Source organism: Marmota flaviventris, chromosome 10 (genome assembly GCF_047511675.1).
Source record: "Marmota flaviventris isolate mMarFla1 chromosome 10, mMarFla1.hap1, whole genome shotgun sequence".
Classification (NCBI taxonomy): Eukaryota; Metazoa; Chordata; class Mammalia; order Rodentia; family Sciuridae; genus Marmota; species Marmota flaviventris.
The window spans coordinates 99,971,070-99,992,772 of record NC_092507.1 but is presented as its reverse complement, the minus strand read 5'-3'; the positions used below and the strand labels follow the sequence as shown (position 1 = coordinate 99,992,772).

The 21,703-nt window shown below is 35.6% G+C and overlaps 2 protein-coding genes across 9 annotated transcripts in view; one reads left to right on the top strand and one right to left on the bottom strand.

Annotated features, from left to right (window-relative positions):
- The window catches only part of LOC139707272 (uncharacterized), a 136,828-nt gene that overhangs the window by 6,538 nt on the left and 108,587 nt on the right, over nt 1-21,703 (top strand). The window lies entirely within an intron of this gene.
- The window catches only part of LOC114080441 (flavin-containing monooxygenase 5-like), a 32,064-nt gene continuing 11,037 nt past the window's right edge, over nt 677-21,703 (bottom strand). Inside the window, exons 4-9 of the mRNA XM_027922053.2 lie at nt 20,902-21,064; nt 19,285-19,427; nt 15,461-15,660; nt 11,029-11,381; nt 3,390-3,462; nt 677-1,062 (exon numbers count right to left, since the gene is read on the bottom strand). Of these exons, the coding sequence (XP_027777854.2) occupies nt 717-1,062; nt 3,390-3,462; nt 11,029-11,381; nt 15,461-15,660; nt 19,285-19,427; nt 20,902-21,064 (1,278 nt within the window). The 3' untranslated portion in view covers nt 677-716. The remainder of the gene's footprint in view (nt 1,063-3,389; nt 3,463-11,028; nt 11,382-15,460; nt 15,661-19,284; nt 19,428-20,901; nt 21,065-21,703) is intronic.

Genomic DNA, 21,703 nt, shown 5'->3' with positions numbered 1-21,703 from the left:
GAACAAAAATGACCAATTATCAAGTACATTAGTGAATAGTAAGTAAAACAAAATGTTTTATGTATCTATATTTCTTATAGAAAAACAACTATTTTAAGACCATTATTTCTCCTATCTCTCAGAAAATGTATATTTAATTATAATATTAAAAACAAAAATTGACCTTTTTTAATAGAAAATCAAATCTTATCAGAAGAATTACATGAAGTCAGTCATTTTTTAAAATGTGTATTAGTTGTAGATGGACACAATACCTTTATTTTTATTTATTTATTTTTATGTGGTGCTGAGGATCGAACCCAGTGCCTCACCCATGCTAGGCAAGCACTGTACCACTGAGCTACAGCCCCAGTCTGAAGTCAGTCATTTTTTATAGATGCTGATTTAGGGTCCCCACCATAATATTTGATAATCAACAAGGCCACATATCTGCTAAGGACATAATATAAAGATGACTAAAAGAGTGCCTGAGCTCACAGTCTAGAAATTATCGAACGGAAAAAGTGACAGATCACAAGAGGAAGGAGGATGAATCAACACAAATGAAAACACAGGATTTCATTATAGGGAAAAGTGGAAAGAGGATCAATGCTTCTGAAAGAAACAAAAGTAGATTTCTAAGAAATGAAACTGAGAATTGTTCATTCTTGTTAGGTTTGGAAGCCATCTCTAGATTGAGCTTCCCAATGAAAGCCAGGTTTGTGACAATGGGACATCTAAAAATAAGCCATAATCACTGCAAAGAAAATAACAGCTAGCATAATCCTGCCCATTGTCTTTGTTAAAGCTATGGAATTACTCTTTTCAATTACTCTTGTTTTCATAGGCTTCCTGATACGATCATGTGTGGTAAAGATGGTTTTTCGAGCCCCATCCCACTTTCCAGGGCCCTGTAGACGAAACTGGGCTGGAGTACAAGGTCCCAAAAATAACTGTAATGCTAGCTTGGGATCAGTGAAGGCCAGAGACAGTAGATTAGGCCTGACTCCCACCAAATCAGCAATCTGATCCATGGTATCAATGTAGTCTCCCTGAATGGTATGGCGTTGGCTTTCCACGTACCTAAAATAGAGAAGAGAGAAGCCATGGTCTATCAAAACAGGCAATCAACTAGTCAGTCAGTCAACATACACAATGTATTGATTTGGGGCACATTATATTGATTTTTTTAATTTTTTTTTTTTAGTTGTTGATGGACTTTTACTTTATTCATTTATTTATATGTGGTGCTGTGAATTGAACCCAGTGCCTCACACATGCTTGGCAAGTGCTCTACTACTGAGCTACACCCTCAGCTTGTATTGATTTTATATTGGGCTACATGCTGTAGTAAACAGTGAAGAAAGATGATATTTGTCACCATTCTTAGAGATCTTATAATACATTAGAAGAGAAAAGATTGTTGTGTACGTAACAGAACATAAAAGGGTATTATGAGTCGGACTGCTAAATAGAAATGTAAAAAAAGGGTAGTTAAAAAAGGGCCATTGAAGAATTGAAAGATATAGGTGAGAACAAAGAAAAAGTATTTAAAATCAGGGAACAACAGCAAAGTGAAGGAATAAAGCAAGAATGGGCATAGAATATTTGTGGTCATTGTCTAAATTAGTAGAAAACAAGAATGGACAGCATTCCAGACACCGAAGACTCTGATGAAAAAGAAGGAACTCACTCCAATCCTCAAGCATGGGATTCTCAATTACTTTGTGAGGGCAGTGGTCATGAGATGGGTGAGGGGTGTCCACAGATCAGGGCTTCCCAGCAAAAATGTTAATTTGGAATCCTGAAAGGTCCCTGGAGAGTGACTTATCCTACAAGAGGAAGTGGTCCTCCCAATGGAGCCAAGTTGAATGATTATACCAAGTGCAGATTTGGAGAGCTAAAAAGACTTTTTAGTGGGAAAATACAGTTACAGTAAAATATATGGAAGAAGTGTGACTAGGAGAATTTCACTTTTATTTTCTATAATGAAAAGAACAATGGAACACAAAGTAAGTAAAAGTTAAATTAAGCTAATTGAGGAATCCAAAACAAAGACAGGAAAAATGATTAGAAAATAAATTTTTGGTAGAATTCTTGAGATAGATTCCGGAAGAACTGATAGATGGTCAACTAGTACCTATCAAAATGGGGCTGGAGTTTTGAAGAGATGAAACAGGAAAGAATCTGAGAGCTTTCCTTTCTGGAGATTATATTAATTCAGGTGTTTGTACACGTGCATTTATTTATCTTATAGTAGTATGTCAAGAACTGGAGTTTTTATGAAGGTTTCACAGATTCACTAGTTCCAGCCTTGTGGGGTTGTTATGAGGATTAAATAAGCTTCAAGCACATGAAATACTGAATGTGTGTAAACTTTCAACCTTCAATAAAGTTCGAATTATATCCTTGGGGACTGCTCACAGTAAGAAGGTGGTTGGACAAGCATAAGTCAAAAGAAAGAGAGCAGGAAAGTCCAAATAAGAGAATTTAGTGCCAGAAAAGAAAGGAAAGAAAGCCCTCTAAGAAGGGAAAATGTTTAAAAGTGCCAAGCTCAGTAGTAAGAGAAAGGAACCTGGTCATGGATGACCTTCAAGGGAACAATTTTAGGAGTAAGGAGGCAAGTTGAAAATACAGGGACTTGGGGAAGCAAAGGGAGAGGCCTGAGAGCACAGGATGTAGAAACTTTACTATAGACCTTTAGCAATGAAAGAGGGGAGGAAAATAGGAGAGCACTGGGTAAGGATAAGAAGATTAAATAAAAAGTTACTTTCTGTTCTTCTAAGATAGGGGAGAATCATGCTAGTATAGTCAATTGCAGAAAACCACCATTTTGGGGCCTGCAACAATCAATTTCCACATAAAAACAACCTTGGGATTTGAGCTCAAGTTCTGAAATTCAGACTGCCAAATCATTGTGTTCACCAAAGTACTAAGCAGCCAGTTGATGTTACTACTTTACCAAATCACATGGAGTTTTTATGCTCAGCCACTGTAACCTGTGTGTGCTGTCCACCTGATGATAGCCAGCAAATTAGTCACTTCAGATTTGTGAATCTACTTAAAGATTTGAAATTATCATTAATTCAACATAGTTTTCTAATACTTCAAGTAATCCTCCCCAAAATAATATACCTAATTTTTCTTCTCAATGAGCTTTTCCCTATCTAACTTTTCTTTTAGATCCTAAACATAGCCTTTATACACTTTCTTGAATTTTCTCTCCTTTCCCTCCACATTGAAACTGCTAGTACTATTTCCCCATTCTGTTGTCACAAACTATTATTCCCCTTTTCATCACAATATAATCAGAATTCTCAATAAGAGGAAACTAAATGTAGTAAAGTATTGTTCTTATTAAGAAATTAGTAGAAAAAGTTACCATACATCTTCTTGGGAGAATTTCTTACCTTTTTGCCATTTCCTCTTGAGTCTTAGCTATATCTGCCATCATTTCACTTTGTGAGGGCAATTTCTTTAGCCCTAAAGAGAAAAATTTTAAATATAAATATAAATTACCTCAGTAGAAACAATGATCCTATTAACAATTACTGTGCTATGGAGAATTCAAAGAAATATAGGATAATTTTCTATACTCAGAGATTACAGTTTGCTTGATCACTTGATCCTGCCATAACCAAAATATAATAAGTTGAACATACATAATCTCAAAAAACAGAAATCTGAAATGCTCCAAAACCCAGTATTCTTTGAACACTGACAGATACCATAAGTAGAAAATTCTACACATGACCTCATGATAGGTCATGGCCAAAACACAGGCACACTAAAACTATTGTATAAAATACCTTCTGGCTATGTTGTGTAAGGTGCATATGAAAACTAAGTAAATTTCATTTTTAGACTTGGGTTCTATCTCCAAGATAGGTCATTATGTATATGTAGATATTTCAAAATCTGAAAATATATGAAGTTCAAAACCTCTGGTCCTAAGGAATATTCACCTGTATCAATATGCATAGTTTATTCTGCTTTGTCTTTGGAACATATTTACTATACTCAGCCTTCTCCTTAACATAGTCTTTGAGTTGGTAAATTAAATATGGACAAAGGAAATGACAGATGGCCTTAAAATCACATGAAAACATGAGGAACAAGGTCAAAAGGCAAGTCAAGTGTGGTGATGCATGCCTATAATTCCAGCACTTGGAAGGCTGAAATTGGAGGATAACTTGGGTCCAGGAGTTCAATCAGCCTGAGCCATGTAGTAAAACCCCATCTCAAAAAAGGGAGGGGAGTGGAGAAACACCTGTACAAATATCTTAATAACAAAAAGTATTTTATACAAGAGAGAATAAAGGAAGTAAATGTAAACTCTCAATCACATTTTATGCTAAAATATTATGGAAGATACCTCAAGTTGGTTGAAAGGCCTCATGAGGTCTTACTTCGACTGATCTACTTCCCATTTTACTCCCTCTAACTCTTTTATTCAATAAGAGTTTGTGGTGGGGGGGAGGGGGTAAGGCCAAAGGCAACTCATATACCCAATCTTGACAAATAAATTTAAGCACTAAAGTACAGACAGTTCCTGTACTATGATTTAACACCAAGGACATGACTAGACAAAGGCAGAATCACATTTAAGTCTGTATAAACAACTCTAGCTCAAACAATTAGCCTTTTGCCCTCATATATAGCATTATGCCCAGCCAGATATGTAGACACTATGCCTTGTACAAAATTTGAGCCACAATCCTAAAAAATGTTACTCTCTATATAAATTCTGGTATGTAGAATTTCAGAATGGGAATGTATCTTACTCAGTACAATCCGTCTCTCTACAATACAATATCAGGTGGTTATCTCATTCTTCTTTAAAAGCCTCTGGACTTGGAGATCTCACTACCTTCTAAGAAGATGATATAATTGACTGATGTAGTTGCTGGAATGTTATTTTTTGTACTGACCCCCAATCTACTTCTATACAACTTATACCACTGGACCTAGTTCTTTCTTTTGGAACCACATAATTGAATTTTAATAATTGACAGGACTTAAAATGTGAAAAGCACCTGTCATAAGTACTTTAAGTCTTCTTATTATCAGAATAACCTGCATAGGTTCCTTCTATAAAAGATTTCATGTTCTCTGCCATCTGGTTTCCCTATCCTGATTTGCCCCTCTTGAAACACAGAAGTAAGAAATTCAACACTCAGAGCCTACTGTGTTTTTTTAATGTGTTTTCCTAATTTAGCTATATGACTTATAAATCAATAAGGAAGCATGGGAATGTTTCCTTTGAAATTAATAACAGGTCTTTTAGGATGCTCAAGAAGTACATTTTGAGAACTGATTTCCAATTACTTCTTACAGGGTACAGCCACAAGTTTTGCATTTATTAGCTAGAAACTTTATGGAGGAGGAGGGGTCGGTGGTCTATTTCTTGGTGGTGAGAGGCAGTCAGTTCATAAACTATTAAATTTGATGGACAGATAAAGATATTTACAACATTCTGTGATGCAGTTCTCTTTGAATTTATTAACTTTCAGTATTACCTTGTTTAGACACATATTGTATCATATTTCTTATCTCCCTCCTTCAAATCTTGCTCCCTACCCTTTTATATTCCTAGTTTACATTAATGGCCACAGCACCTGGGCAGATTCTTTTCTCTCTTCTCCCCAGCATGGATTCTGTCACCAAATCCTTTCAAAGGTTCCTGTGAAGTTTCATCCAAGTTTGTCTCCTCCTATTCATTTAGATTGCCATTTCCTTGGTTTAAAGGCCTCATGCGGTCTTTAAACTGAACTACTTCCCATTTTACTCCCTCTGACATGTATTATAAATTACAAATCTGATTTGAGTTCTCCTCTCCCAGCTAGAATCCTTCAGTGGTTCTCTGTTGCCTACATTAAATACAGACTTATTGTATGGCAGCCAAGTTCTTGATATCACCTCCATAAATACTCCTAGCTTCATTTTCCTTAATTCCTATAACATTATTTCTCAACATTCTCAGTTACTTGCAATACCCAGAACTCAATTACTCTGTCATTTTACCCTAACTTTATATAAATATTGGTGATTTTCCCACTCTTATTCTTCTCAATATTTCTTTTTTCTTTTAATATATATATATATATATATAGTCATAGGAGCATTGGGTACTTGTTGTCCATTGTTCCCATAATAGCTTCTCTACATTGCTACTAAAACATCTGTTTAGGATGCAGTAAATATCTGTGAAGTGAATGAACACAGTAAATGTCTGTTTACTTGTTTGTCTTCCTTCTATGACTCTTAGTTCCATATATCCCACTCTTCAGTCTATACCCAATGGACTTAAAATCAGCATACTATAATGATACAGCCACATCAATGTTCATAGCAGCTCAGTTCACAATAGCTAAACTGTGGAACCAACCTAGATGCCTTTCAAGAGATGAATGGATAAAAAAAAAAACTATGTTACATATACACAATGAAATATTACTCAGCATTAAAAGAGAATAAAGTTATGGCATTTGCAGGTAAATGGATGGAGTTGGAGAATATCATGTTAAGTGAAATAAGCCAGTCCCAAAAAACTAAAAGCCAAATGTTCTCTCTGATAAGTGGATGCTGACCTGTAATGGGAGTGGGTGTGTGTGGAAAATGGAGGAACTTTGATTGGGCAAAGGGGAGAGAGGGAAGGGGAGGGGGCATGGGGGTAGGAAAGATGGTGGAATGAGATGAACATCATTCCCCTAGGTACACGTATAACTGCACATGTGGTGCAACACTACATTGTGTACAACCAGAGAAAGTTGTGCTCCATTGTGTACGGTGAATCAAAATGCATTCTGCTATCATGTATAACTAATTAGAACAAATAAAAAATAAATAAAAAGAAAAAAATAGAGATTTTCTGTTTGGTCATCTTTGCATCTCCAGCACCTAGGATACATACTAAGAGATCAGTAAATGTTAGCTGAACAGTGTTATTGAAGAACAGTGAGGAATTGAAGTTTATTTTCCAAGGGTCTCAAGACAATGTGGGAACAAAGAGAGCCTAAATTAAACTCTATGGTAATGGGCCTTTCAATCTACTCTCAGAGTAAGGCATGTTGTATTTGTGTAATCCTGACTTGCCCCTGCACATTTTTGTATAATGTTACAAGAGAAAAGAGATATGGCCACCATTCAGGCCTTCTGGACCAGTCCAGCCTTTTAACATGACTAGAAATTGGCCAAGGGAATTGATAAGCTGTGCTCTTCAGAAGTTTCTACAACAGAATTTAGAACTTCATTTGCATGAAGGCCATACTGTATTCATTTGACCTGGCATTTATGAGATACCTCCTATGTGCTAGGCATTGGTCTAGCCTTGGAATGTAAAGGCACATAAACATGATTATTTTATTTAAAGAGCTTTCAATATACTAATAAAGGAGGGACAACATATGCATAAGTTTATCCTGTGTAAATAGGAATTAAAGGGAAGGCATACCAAGAAAGAATATCAGGTACAAGGGTATCTCCTATATTTGCTGCTTAGTGGGTAAGTCATCTAGTGCTTCTAGAAAATTGGATGTGTGGTAAAGATTAGTGCAAGATGGACCTGAAAAAGCAGATATAACAATCTGTGGCAGAACCTGAATGTTGTCCTATGATGTAATACCTTCTTGTGATACAAAGAATTGATATAACTTGATATGGTTTCCAAGGAAAGAAAGTTGCTGAGTGAGAACCCTTGGGAGAACTGCAAAACAGGCAAAGAACAAAGAAACTTGATTTTATCCATGGTAAGGTTCTGGGTTCAGTGCTCTAGAAAAGGATGGAATATTTTTCTTGACAAGAGGGCAATAATTCCAGAGAACAAAGGAAGAAGGAAAATGAGAGTTGGTAGGGAGAGGACAGATCAAAGAAGAGGACAGGCTGAGTTGGGTAGGCATGAAAGACTGGGAGAAACTAGTTCATCTGAAAGGTTTGAAATTGACACAGTGAAGATAGAATTCAGGGATGAGAAAGACAAGAATTTGGTAAGTAGACCCAGGTAAGCTATAGCTAGAGTAAAAAACTCAGGGTTCATATTGAAAGTTTGGTAAAGTCATAGGGGTTCTTCTGAAGATTCCATCTTTGCAAAAGTTGGAAGAATGTGTGCTAGGCTTCTGCTACCATGAGAAGCTAAGATTTTTTTTTTTTTTTTACATTTCCCTTCAGATCACCTACTCTCATATCCATAATGCAGATTCTTCCAAATACTCATGTTCCCAATTCCTCTTAGCAAGTCATTTGGGCCTGGAATAAGAGTCCCAGTTGCTTCAAGTATACTAAGATGCTCTGACCTATTTTAATGAAACTTTCTCTCCTTACATAATTGATCTAATTAAAATATCCATTTAATATGACTAGGATTAAGCCAACCTCATGGGTTACTTATGTTTGATTGGTGGTCCATTGCTCTCAAATAGCACATGACCTACTGCATAGACTGTAAGGAATTAAGAAATGGCAAACATTTGGAAAGATAGTTTTTGCCTATCAACTATGATACCACTGCATTTTTCCCCTCTGCTACCGTGAAAAATCTTCACTGGCAAACAGCTATAATTCCAACAAAAACACTGAATAGTTTCAATTAAACACTGGTATTGACAGAAGATTTTATTATTATAATTAAAGGATCAAAGAGTTTCTTCTTTAGAAAGAAACTACAAAGTCATATGGTTTCTCTCTATTCTGAGGCTTAACTCTCCTCCATTAACCTCTAATGGAGGTTAGGTTCTAATGGCCATTTAGCCATGTGACATTCTTTTCCTATGATGTTTGAATTCTTTACAATTTCAGAGGCAGCCCAATCCATCTTGAAAGGGCACTGGTTGACAGGAAAGTTTTCATTCACCTAGGCATTAGACCAGAGACCCTGCATCTACTAGAAGAAAAAGTAGGCTGAACTCTCCATCATGTCAGCTCAGGAACTGACTTAACTTAAGCACAAGAAATAGGATCAAGAATCAATAAATGGGAAGGTATTAAACTAAATAGCAAAGGAAACAATCAAGAATTTGAACAAAGAGCCTACAGATTGGTAGAAAATCTTTACCATCTGCACCTCAGAGAGAGCATTAATCTCCAGGATATACAAAGAACTCAAAAAACTTAACACCAAAAAAAAAAAAAAAAAACCAAAAAACCCAAATAACCCAATCAATGGGCAAAAAACTGAACAGGCAACTCACAGAAGAAGAAATGCAAATGGTCAAAAATATATGGAAAAATGTTCAGCATCTCTAGCAATTAGAGAAATGCCACTTAAAACTACACTTGAGAGTTCATCTCACTTCAGTCAGAACGGCAGTTATCAAGAATACAAGTAACAATAAAAGTCAGCAAGAATGTGGGGAGAAATGTATATTCACATTGCTGGTGAAAATGCAAACTGGTGCTAACCAATCTGAAAAGCAGTTATGGAGATTCCTCAGAAAACTTGGAATGGAACCACCACTTGACCTAGTCATCCCACTCATAGGTTTATAACCAAAGGACTTAAAATCAGCACACTACAGTGACGCAGCCACATCAATATTTATAGCAGCTCAATTCACAATAGCAAAGCTATGGAACCAAACTATGTACCATCAACAGATGAATGAACAAAGAAAGTGTGGCATATGTACACAATGGAATATTATTACTCAGTCATAAAGATGAATCAAATTATGGCATTTGGCATTAAGTGAATGGAACTGGAGAATTTCATGCTAAATGAAATAAACCTGTCCCAAGAAACCGAAGGCTGAAGTACTCTCTGATATGTGGATGCTAACCCATAACAAGAGGGTATAGGGAGGAAAGTATAGAAGTTCACTGGATTAGAAAAAGGGAAATGAAGGACTGAGAATAAGAAAGAAAGTAGAATTAAATAGATGTAACTTTCCTATGCTTATATATAAATACACGACTAGTGTAACTCCATAGCATGTTCAACCACAAGAATGGGATCCAAATTGGAATGGGTTGCACTCCATTAATATATAATATGTCAAGATACAGCCTATTGACATGTATATCTAAAAAAAAAAAACAAATTAAAAAAAAACTTTATATGGATAAAAAAAAATAAAAGAAAAAAATGTCTTTTTTTTTAAATGTTAAGCTGATATTATGCAACCCTCAACATTTCATTCCTTGGTTCTAGTTTGACTCTTTGCTCTACTAAGTAAGTCTAAATCTTATCCAATGAGTATCCCTTCAAATATTTGAAGAGAACTCTCAGATATTAACTTCTTTAGCCTAAACTTCTCCAGTAACTTTATTTGTATTTCAAATGATATGTTTTCACATTCCTTAAACCATTCTTATCTTTCTCCTTATTCAGTGAATTCCAGTTTCACTTTTACAATGTCTTTAGTTGGTAATCTGACCAGTTTAGAGAACAATTATGATGTTCTGGGATGATGCTAGATTTAAAGAAGCCTTTTGGATCCCTTATCATCTGCTGACTCATATTGAGCCTACTATCCCAAAGCTCAAAGTTTTTTTTTTTCCTTATGTACTTCTAGTCAAAACTGAAAGAGGGGACATAAACGGGGGCAGGATGTAAGGATTTGAAAGTTGAATATTCTACATTCTGGATTAATCTACCAAGTGTTAACTTATTGTATGAAATTAAGTCACACCATTTCTATATTTGACATTCTTCATAATGAAAGATGAAATTCTTTTACTTCACAAATATATACCAATTGTCTAAAATTTAGATGAGTGGATTCTAATCTGAAGTACACATTGGAATTAACTGGAGAACAATATTGTCAAAAATCTTGTGCCTGCCCCTCCCACATTTACTGAATAAGTATCACCAGGGATAAGATCAAAGCATGCCTAAGCTGGGAAAATATCCCAGGTGATTCTAAGATATGTCTATGGTTATCAATTATTACGTTAGATTCACTTAAAAATAAGTTTTCTAGTACTAACTTTGTGCTAGATATTATGCAGCTCTAAAGATTTTGGTCAAACATACTGCTTTTTAAAATCAAGCACAGAAACATAACTAAACATCACCAAATAATTAAGGAGTGAATTTTTATTGTCACTTACCTTTAAATACTTGAGTAGCCCAGCGTCCTTGGAGCTCTGCAATCGGCATAATGGCTCCTAAGGGTTGAATCAAGCCTATGATTGCAAGAGTTGGCTTTTCTAGGTTGGGGGGGAAGACTTTTTTATATAGGGATATCTTATTTTTGACCACTTTGATAGAATCTTCAAGAAAAGGAAAGGCAAATCTATAGCCTGTTGCAAAGATAACAACATCAATGTCATCCTCTCTGGAGCCATCCTCAAATATGGCAGCTGTTTCTGTGAATTCTTTCACATTTCCTTTCACCTTCACCAAGCCAGAAATTATACGGTTAGGCAGATCATCATTTACTGTTGGATGCTGGCTCAGAGCTCTACGTGTGACAATAAAGATGAAGAGAATGAGAAATGAGAGTGACCGAGAGATGGAAAGAAAGGGAAAGAGAGAAATAAATCATGTAAGTAAATTTTTGCTTTGGTGGAGGTGGTTAAACAATACATCAATGGTTTCCCCTCAGTTTACCTGTGAAATTTGGAAAAGTCCCACTTTACACCAGTTTTACTTTATGTCAGCTTTTCAGGACACAAGACTGAAAAGGATGAACTCTGGAAGTCACTGAAAGGGGAAGGCAATACCTTCCTTCCCCAAAGTGAAGGAACAAGAGTCTTATTTGAGGAGTGCATATGTGGTTTCTCAAGTTATAATAATGCTCTGTGGTATCTTAAGGCCATAGGCCAATAGTTTCTGTTCATATATCAATTAGTCTGACAGAACTTGGCTGTTAATATTGTTTCATTTCTAATTTCAAAGGCCCAAGAGGTAGACTTAGACATTCATTTTCCAAACTGTGTAATAAATTACATATGTACAGCAATTTAGAATTTAAATTACATTTCCATGTATTAACTTCTTTGACAGTCACACAAACTCTATGAAGCTGGTAGGATAGATGTCATTATCCAGGTTGTATGAATGAAGAAACTGAGGTCTAGAGAAATTAAATGACTTGACTGATGTTATGCAGCCTAGGATTTTAGAATTTCTATCAAAATAGTTTTCTATAAACTCTCTTGGAATACTTTGGATATGATAAGTATGGAATAAGGGTATCAAAATAAATAAATCAGGTTTCCAGTATCTTGGGTCTTTAGAAAAAAAGTCTTGATTCAGTTTTTTAAAATAATCTTAATTTTTTAGTTGTAGATGGTCAGTACCTTTATTTATTTAGCTTTATGGGCTGCTGAGGCTCAAACCCAGTGCCCCATGCATGCTAGGCGAGTGCTCTACCACTGAGCTACAGTCCCAGCCTCTTGATTCAGTTTTAAAACAGTCTTAATTCCTGAACTTAAGTCAGCAGGCTCTGAGAACCCTCATCCTATCATCTTCCTGGCCTAGCCTCAGGAATATTATACGTTTTACAACTATACCTGATTTGTTGAATTAAATCTGCTTTGATTCTAACCTTTAGGAAGATTCTGTTCTGCATTCCAACCTCATGATTTCATCTTTCTCTCTAAACCTATTCTTTTTCACTAGTAGTACCACCATCCACATAGTTGCCTAAGCCACAAAACTGTCTCATATCTGCTCACCACGCCTTTGTTCTTTCTCTCTTAATAAAGAAGAATTCCTAGAATAGTTTTGTTTACTCACTGTCTCACCTGAACAATTACAGTTGTCTTTAAGGCTCCCTTCTCATATCCCCTCTATACCATTTGCCTTGGAATAAGAAAGGCAAATAAACAAGATTTTAGGATCCTTTGATTTAGAAAAGAAAAGAATCTATAAAGAATATTATTGGGTCAGGTGCAGTGATACATGCCTGGTCATTGTAAAATAGATTATAGACTTGTTGTTAATATGTCACTCACTTGAATGGATTTGCTGTCTTCATGCCAAACTATTTTTTTTGTTCCCCTGCCTCAGGACTAAGGACCAAACTCAGAGCCTTGTGTGTTCTAGTCAAGCACTGAGCTGAATCCCCAGCCCCTCATACTTTTTATTTAGCAGAGCATACAAAAGGTTTCATGCCTTATACACCTAGAGATGTATTCAACTACTCTTCAAGCTTTGCCATATAAGTCTAGGTATACCAGACTGTGTGCAACTCTCAGGGTATAATGTGCCTTTTGCTATTCTAAGCTATTACAATTAGAATGCTACATGCTGACCCTATTTGCTTGTCTATTATTATTCAATAAAACCTCAATTTGTTTTGCAACTACAAAAGATATTCATGCTTAAATAATTCAATGAAAAGTTGTTAGGGAACACAGTGTCCCAGTATCATCTCATTTAATTAATTTCAAGGGGAAAAATATCTTTATACTGGAGAAACATGGAAGATGCCACTTTTTAAAACGCAATCAAATTTAGCATCATTAATATAGAATAAACTGACATCATGTGGGTCCTGATGGGATTCACTAAGAAGATAATATCACTTATGTAGTATATATGCTAAGATACAATGCAACTAAAAATTTAGAGGTATTCTACAAAAACCATGCCTTGGAAAGAAGAAGGAGAAGGAAAAGAAAGAAGAGTAGGAGGAAGAAGATATAGGGAGAGGAGAGGAGGAAGAAGAGAAGGAGAAGGAGGAGGAAGAGAATAAAAGTCCATATTAAAAAAAAAAATGAATGGCCAAGCATGGTGGTGCATGCCTATAAGCCCAGTGACTCTGGAGGCTGAGGCAGGAGGATTACAAGTTGGAAGACAGCTTTAGCAACTTACTGAGACCTGTCTCAAAAAAAAAAAAAAAATTAAAAGAATTGCAGATGTAGCTCAGTAGTAAAGCGCTCCTAGTTTCAATACCTAGTATGAAAAAAAGGAAGGATAGAGAATTATTATTTCAAATTAAAAAAGACATGACAACTAAGTGAAATGGTGTGATTAACATTTTTTAGGATTCTGGATATAGAAGAGAAAAAGAAAAGCTTATTATAAAGAAGATTATTGGGTTGATTGCAGTGATGCATGCCTGTAATCCCAGCAACTTGGGAGGCTGAGTCAGGAGGATTTTAAGTTTTGGCCAGCTTCAGCAATTTAGCAAGGCCCAAAGCAACTTAGTGAGACCCTATCTCAGAATAAAAAATAAATAGGGCTGGGGATATAACTCAGTGGTAAAGTGACTCTCGGGATTCAATCCCCAGTACCAAAAGGAAAAAAAAAAAAAAAAAAAAAAAAAAGAAAAGAATATTATTGGGACTTCTGTGGAACTCTGAATATGCCAACATTTTAGAAAATGTATTTTTATCAATGTTAAATTTCTGAAATGGAGGAATGCCCTTTTGGGGGGGTATGTCTTAATGATTTTTACTTATTTTCAGAAAAAAATGTGTACTTAAGTATGTATGTACACTACATATTGTTTGGATCTATCTTTCATGAGGGAAGAGAGAAAAAGCAAATATAGCAAACTATTATGATAGGTGAATCTAGGTAAAATATAAGGATGTTCAATGTATTTATTATTGTGCTACTTTTCTGTAGATCTGAACATTTTCAAAAATAAAAAGTTGGACAGGAAAAAAGTCATTTAAAGTCAGTATATAGAAATTCTTTCATAATGTGCCTTTGGCTATATAAGAACTCATTCTTTAGACTCTCATTGCATTCTATTCATTTCTTTGTCATATTCTGTTGTCTGTCTTTTCATTTGTATATTTAAGGTAAGATCCATTTCTGAAGTCTTCCATTTGTTACTCATGTTGCCTTTGGGCAAATTACTTAGTTTCTCTAAGTTTCAATATTTTATATCTGTAAAATAGACATAAAAATGGCACTGACCCATAGGGCCATTTGTGAGGATTAAATGAGATAATATATATGCTCATTGCTGTGCTTCTAATTAAAGTCTTCAAAAAAAGGCAAGATGTGGGGGGCTAGGGTGGTGGCTCAGTGGTAGAGCACTTGCCTAGCATGTGCAAGGCACTGGGTTCGATTCTCAGCATCACATATAAATAAATAAATAAAGGTCCATTGACAACTAAAAAATATTAAAAAAAAAAAGTCTGAGGCCAGCCTTAGAACTTAGAGAGGTCCCATTTGCAACTTAGTAAGACCCTGTCTCAATTTTTTTTTTTTTAAAAAGGGCAGGGTGTTATTTTTATTATTATGTCTTTTCTCTCTGTATTTTCATGCCCAATATAATGCCTTGCTCACAACAGGTACCCCATATTTGTTGAATGACTGAATGAGGCATTGCCCTCTATTACATTTTTGTTGTTGGGCACCATATAAAAAGAACTGATATCTGACAGAATAAGAAAATGACTAATGTCAATGAGAGTGAGACCAGCAGATCTTGATCTTCTGTGGTTGATAGGTAAAAAACATTTTTTAAAATGTTTTCTTAATGTATGGGTAGAGGTAGCTTTATTAGCCTGTGTGAACAGTCCTTATTCTTATGCCTTGGCTGTTACCAAACCCATTCCCATCCTGAGAACATACCTGTGTTTAGGCTTCAGGCCAAACATTTCATGATCAAATCTTTGATTCATACGTTTTTCCAAAAATGTACTTGTTAATGCTTGACCACATATCTTTGATATAAGATGTTTAAGTCGAGAAAAGTGTACCACATCAAAAGGATATCCGTAGTCCCCTACACGATTCAGGATCCAAGCCCCTCTCCTGGTGCTGAGGAATACCTAAGGCATGGGAAATATTGTTCACTTTTGTCATTCTGTCTCACTATCTGAAAGCACTCTCACTTTCTTCAAGATTTAAGTTCATACTTACTAGTGTGGCATTTTAGTTCTGAACAATCTTTTAAAAATTTTCCTTCCCAAACACTGTCAAAGAATATGTCTTGTTGTGATCTACCACTACATTTCTGTTTAAAGCCAATGTGCCTGAAAAGTCCTCCTCTTTTGAATTTTCTTCAGCCCATTCATTTTTAAGGTCCAGATCAAGTCTGCATCCTCCATGAGAATACCATTGACCTTTCAGGCTGATAATTCTCTCTCCCTTCTCTGAACTTCACTAGCATTTACCACCTATAGGACTCATTAAAAATCATACCCCATTTGATTCAAATGTATGATATGTCAAGATCATTGTATTGTCATAAGCAACTATGGGGCTGGGGTTGTGGCTCAGTGGTAGAGCACTTGCCTAGCATGTGTGAGGCACTGGGTTTAATTCTCTGCACCATATACAAATAAAAAATATATATTTTTTTAAAAAAAGTCATGCAATAGACCAGGTGCAGCAGAGCACACACCTTTAATCCCAGTGGCTCTGGAGGCTGAGGCAAGAGGATCATGAGTTCAAAGCTAGCCTCAGCAACTTAGCAAGGTCCTAAGCAACTCAGTGAGACTCTATCTCTAAATAAAATATAAAAAGGTCCTGAGGGTGCTGGGGTTATAGCTCAGCAATAGAACACTTGCCTCGCACATGTGAGTCACTGGATTCGATTCTCAGCACCACATAAAAATAAATAAATAAAAAGATATTGTGTCCATCTTTAAAAAAATATTTTTAAAAAAAGGGGTGCTGAGGATGTGGCTCAGTGGCTAAGTGCCCCTGGGTTCAATCCCGAGTACCAAAAAAAAAAAAAAATCATGTAATAATAAAACTGAAAGCAACTGGATATCATTTAATCCAAAATCTCCAGTCTTTTTGTCATTGACATTGTTTGCATTATTAAGAACTATTATTTACCATTTATGTCATTTATATGATGTGAAACTTTCTATGCTCTTAATTTGTCTCTCCAATTGTGTCCAATTGTGTTTTCTTCACAGTGGGAGGGTTAGCCTGCACATCTCTTAGTCTCCTCAGCACATCATCGTTACTTTCATGTAATGAGACTTGTGACCTGTAACTCTGGATACTAAGTTCTTTGTATTCTTTTTTCTTTTTTGAGGTGCTGGGGATGAAACTCAGGGCCAAATGTATGCTCAGCAAAGGCACTACCACTGAGCTACATCCTTAGCCTTCTTTAAAAAATTATTACTTTACTTTGATATAGGGTCTCTCTAAGTCGTTCATGTTGGCCTCAAATTTGCAAAACTCCTGCCTTAGCTTCCTGAGTAGCTGAAATTACAGGCATGAGACACTGACTAATGTGTTTTACAATGGTAACACAACAATCCCTTGAGGAAGCCACTGTTATCCTCATTTTATGGGTGAGGGACATCAAGAAGATGAAAAATTTGCCAGAGAACATATAGCTATTAAGAGACAAACTGAATTTTTAACCCACATCTGACTGACTCTAAATCCTATTAAGAAATGTTCTATTGATTATTGAATGGGGAAAAAATAAAGATTGCTAATAGAACCCAGGAAATTTTTCAGTAATTCTTTGTTCTTTTCTGGCTAAAAATACATGTTCAGAATGGATTAAGGTTGATATTCAATTACCTGGCAGAGGTATCAGGACATTTTCAACATTACACTTTCAACTTTACCCCCTGGAAGAAGTTTCTAGAGTGTTACTGTAGATTAGTATATTGTTTCATAGTCTTTGTCTAAGCTCTCACGTAAAAAGATGCCTGTCTACAAAGGTATAGTTCTTTACTTCACACATATATCCTCACAGAGAGTAATTTTAAGCCCTATCAGATTTAAGTGCTTTTTACATTTCACAGTTGAAAGAGCCTGCATGGTCTTGGGATTCAGATGATTTAGTTTAATGCTTATAGCCTTAATTCAAGGGCTCCCTATTTATAAAATAGTTACAACAACACTTACATCACAAGACTGCTGTGATAATTTTTATAAAAAAAGTGTGGCATACAGTAAACACTGAATAAATGCTTAATGGCTGTCATACTTATGTCAACTTTTCCATCAATACTTTGTTTTAAGCAAACAATATATTTATAAATCTGGTTTATAAGGAAAATTGTTAAATCAGTATAATTGTGTATGAAATTAACCTGATGAGAAAGGGATGCTTTCACAAATCATTATACCACAGGGTTAAACCAAAATTTTGTTATGCACTGAAATTTATAGACCCATTTAAAAATTTTGACTTTACAAACAACTTCTCTTAAATATAAATACATTTTAATATGTAAAGCAAAAAGCTAGAACTCAGCAATTAAATTTCTTCAGTTTGCATTAGTGCTGTGAGGATGTTGCCCCTGCTATGCAGATGTGTTTGCTATGTGTTTTCCCAGGGCTTTCTCACAAATATGGCTACCTTATCTCCACACTCTGAATATTTTGTTCCTGGGAAATTTTAATTCCATAGTGCAGGTTAGGTCCAGCTTCCTTAGAAATGACCACTTGATATGAAAGAAGACTTTTGCATGGATCCCCACTACCTACATTGTACATCATTCTACCACATGTGTTTTTTACTCTTTCTTGTTTATATAATTACTTCCTAATAAATGTTTGTGGAATTAGTTCACAGAATAACATATGAGATCACTTATATATTGATAGATGAAAATAGTATTGAGAAATTATTGGAACCAAGTTGCTAGGTAAGGGTCATTTAACAAAATTGTGTCATTAAACTTCTGTTTTAAAAAATAATTTGAAGCATATTTATAAAGAAGTATAGCATAATTAAAGTTACTGAAGAACAACCAAGCATTCACCTATTACTAATAAAGTTATGATTCAATGAAGACAAAAATATAATAATAGCATGCCTTTTCCTAGAAGTTTATAGTGAAGACACTTTCTTCAAAGCTCAAAATCTATGATACAGAAACCAAAACAAACAAAACAAAAAAACCAAGGAGATAGAAGTTGCTTTGAAATGACTGCCATTCTGTGCAAAGGCGGACACAATCTGTTCACATATGCTACTATGCAGACACTCTTTATGCCGATATCCGCATTGTTTTGGGAAAGATTAGGTTGCTTCTTTTTTCCCCATTTGGGGGGCAAAAAGGAAATTCACCCACAAATTTTTAATGAAAAGTTTTCAATAACCACAGTGTGCTTTCCACATGTGTATATGAGAACATGGCATTTCTTCTGGCCAATGGACAATTCACACTGTCAATGTTGCATTCTTCCAACCTCTTCCAGCAAATATTTGATCTTCATCAAAGCCAGGAGAGGATAACTGGGATCATGAGTGCAACCTGAAGCAGTGAAGTTATTCCTTAGTATGAAGCCAATTGAGTAATGGAACTCTAACCATTATGGCATCTACCGTAATGCCAACTGAAGCAATGAAACCAAGCCCTATATTTGCCAGTGGCACTAGTGGGCAGTGTGCAGCCATCTATACTCTGTTGGGTCTATCTCCCTGGTGAGACTGAAGATAGAATGAAGCAAAGTAAATCACTGATTCAAACCTGCTTGGCTGTGTGGCTAATCTCTACAGCCAGATCCCCTCCAGAATTCCCGATGCCAATTATAATGACTCTTTTCCCAGCAAATGCCTCTGGGTTTTTATAGTCTCGACTGTGGAAATACTGTCCTCTGAACTTCTCAATTCCTGCAAGAGAACAGAAAATAATTATTGGATGATAGTTTATATAATGGATATCATTTGTAAAATTCTTTTATAGAATTTAAAGTTGAAGCACATATTCTCCACATGTTCTCCCTTTATTCAGCTACTCTTGTCTTTCTAAATACTTTTGCTTATTTTTTTTCTTCCAGAGCCTTGGAATAGTAACTTGTTATCCCTTTATCATAAGTAGTTTGTATTTTGGATTTGTAGACTCATAAATCCAAACTGCCTCAGAAAACTGCCATTCTCTTTTTGTCGTTCATTCCCTTAATTATATACTCCTGTTTTAATTAGAGTATATATGTTTTCATATACTCTAGGATATACATAAAGTGAATTTTTTTTAAAAAGTTTAGGACCAAAATTGAAACTAAACTATTCAAGCTTTCATTTAAGCCTTAGAAATTCAACATTTGTTTGTTTCCTCAATTACTGAAAAATTTTATATCTGAACCAATACTAAGTAAGTGTTCCACAGTCTTCCTTTATGATCCTTAGGAAAACCAAAGTTGGGGGTAGGAAAGATGGTGGAATGAGATGGACATCAGTAACCTACGTACATGTATGACAGCACATATGGTGTGACAGTACATCATGTGCAACCAGAGAAATGAAGAGTTGTGCTGCAAAAGTTGTGCTATACAATGAATCAAAATGCATTCTGCTGTCATGTATACCTAATTAAAATAAATAAATTAATTAAAAATAAAAAGGAAAATCAAAGTTATTGTAAAGCTAAATACAATCATGTGCCACTTGACAGATATACATACATTCTTAAAATTTTACTGTAAGTTGGTTTCATCATTGTTAAAAATCACAGAAGTACCTACATAAGCCTATATTGTATGGGCCAGCCACTCAATATGGCCTCTTGATGCAGTCAAGATCCACAATAATCATGAGACATGTGAGGTTATTGCTGGTGTAACATGGCAGGCAGTTTTACAGTAAACTTTTCTATAAGTAGAAGGACTACACACCAAAACAAATATATAGCACAGTAAATATGTGAACCAGTAACACAGTTGTTTATTATTAAGTATTGTGTACCACATACGTAATTGTATGGGTTATAATTTTATACAACTGACAGCACAGAAGGTTTTGTACATCAGTATCACCATGATGTTATAATGGTTATGATACTATTCAGCAATAGAAAAATTTCAGTCCCCTTATAATCTTATGGGATCGCCATTCTATATGTACTCCAGCCTTAACTGAAATGTCATTAATTGGTGGCATGATTGTTTACAGACCTCTAAACTCTAAAATTACCATTAACTCTAGTCCCCAAATGGCAGTAATACAAGTTATTCCATCTTCAAGGGAACATGCATAATTATGCTCTTATTTCACCCCAAGGTAAAAATCACTCAGACCATAACCCTTCTATTTCTCAGGGTCATAGGCATGGCTCAAATGTCAATCTCCTTCCTAGAAGGTCACTAACCTGAAAAACTTTCCAGAGGTAAGTGAGCATTAGTGTGATGGCCAGTGCAAACCATGACTCCATCAAAGACATTAACCTCCTTTTTTCCTTCACACTCAGTGACCACCTCCCATTGTCCTGAAGTAGAGAAATCAGGCTGCTTCTTCACACTGCACACAGTAGTCTGAAAGAAAAGTGACATACACAGAGCCTGTACAGTGGGTATCTTCCCTGACATGACCTTTCCTGCAAAATGTTACACAAAGGGCTGATACCATAGGCACCATCACATCATTGGGGTCCTTGCAAGAGTATTTGATTTTCATCCTCCATAAAGAACAGTTTTGTTTGGGCCTGTGGTCTGAGTGAGAAAACTATAAGGCAGACAAAGTAAAACAGAGTTGACAGACCAGTGTATTCTCCTCTGCTTCTAGAAAAGTAGAAATTGCTAGGACAATAAGTCTTAAGGCATTGTAGCACCTGAATAAAGCTTGGATTTCTCCTGTACTTCTGTGGCACTCAGCACTAAACACCTATTTCTCCACTAACCCCAGACATCCTTAAACTGTCTGATGTCTTTTTATTCCCAAGTCCTGTTCTCTTTGACTGGGCTTAAACATGTGACTATGAGGCTACCTTTCCTGTTAGAGCAGGAACATATGTCAGTGGCTCTTATTTTTTATAAAGAAATCTCTGTTTGCCTTCTACATATGCCCATTTTACAAGTAACTATAAAGAAACAGGTTGTGAGATAGGGTAGTCAGTAGCATAATTTTTAGCTTTTCCAAAAAAAAAAAAAAAAAAAAAAAAAGAGAAACAATAA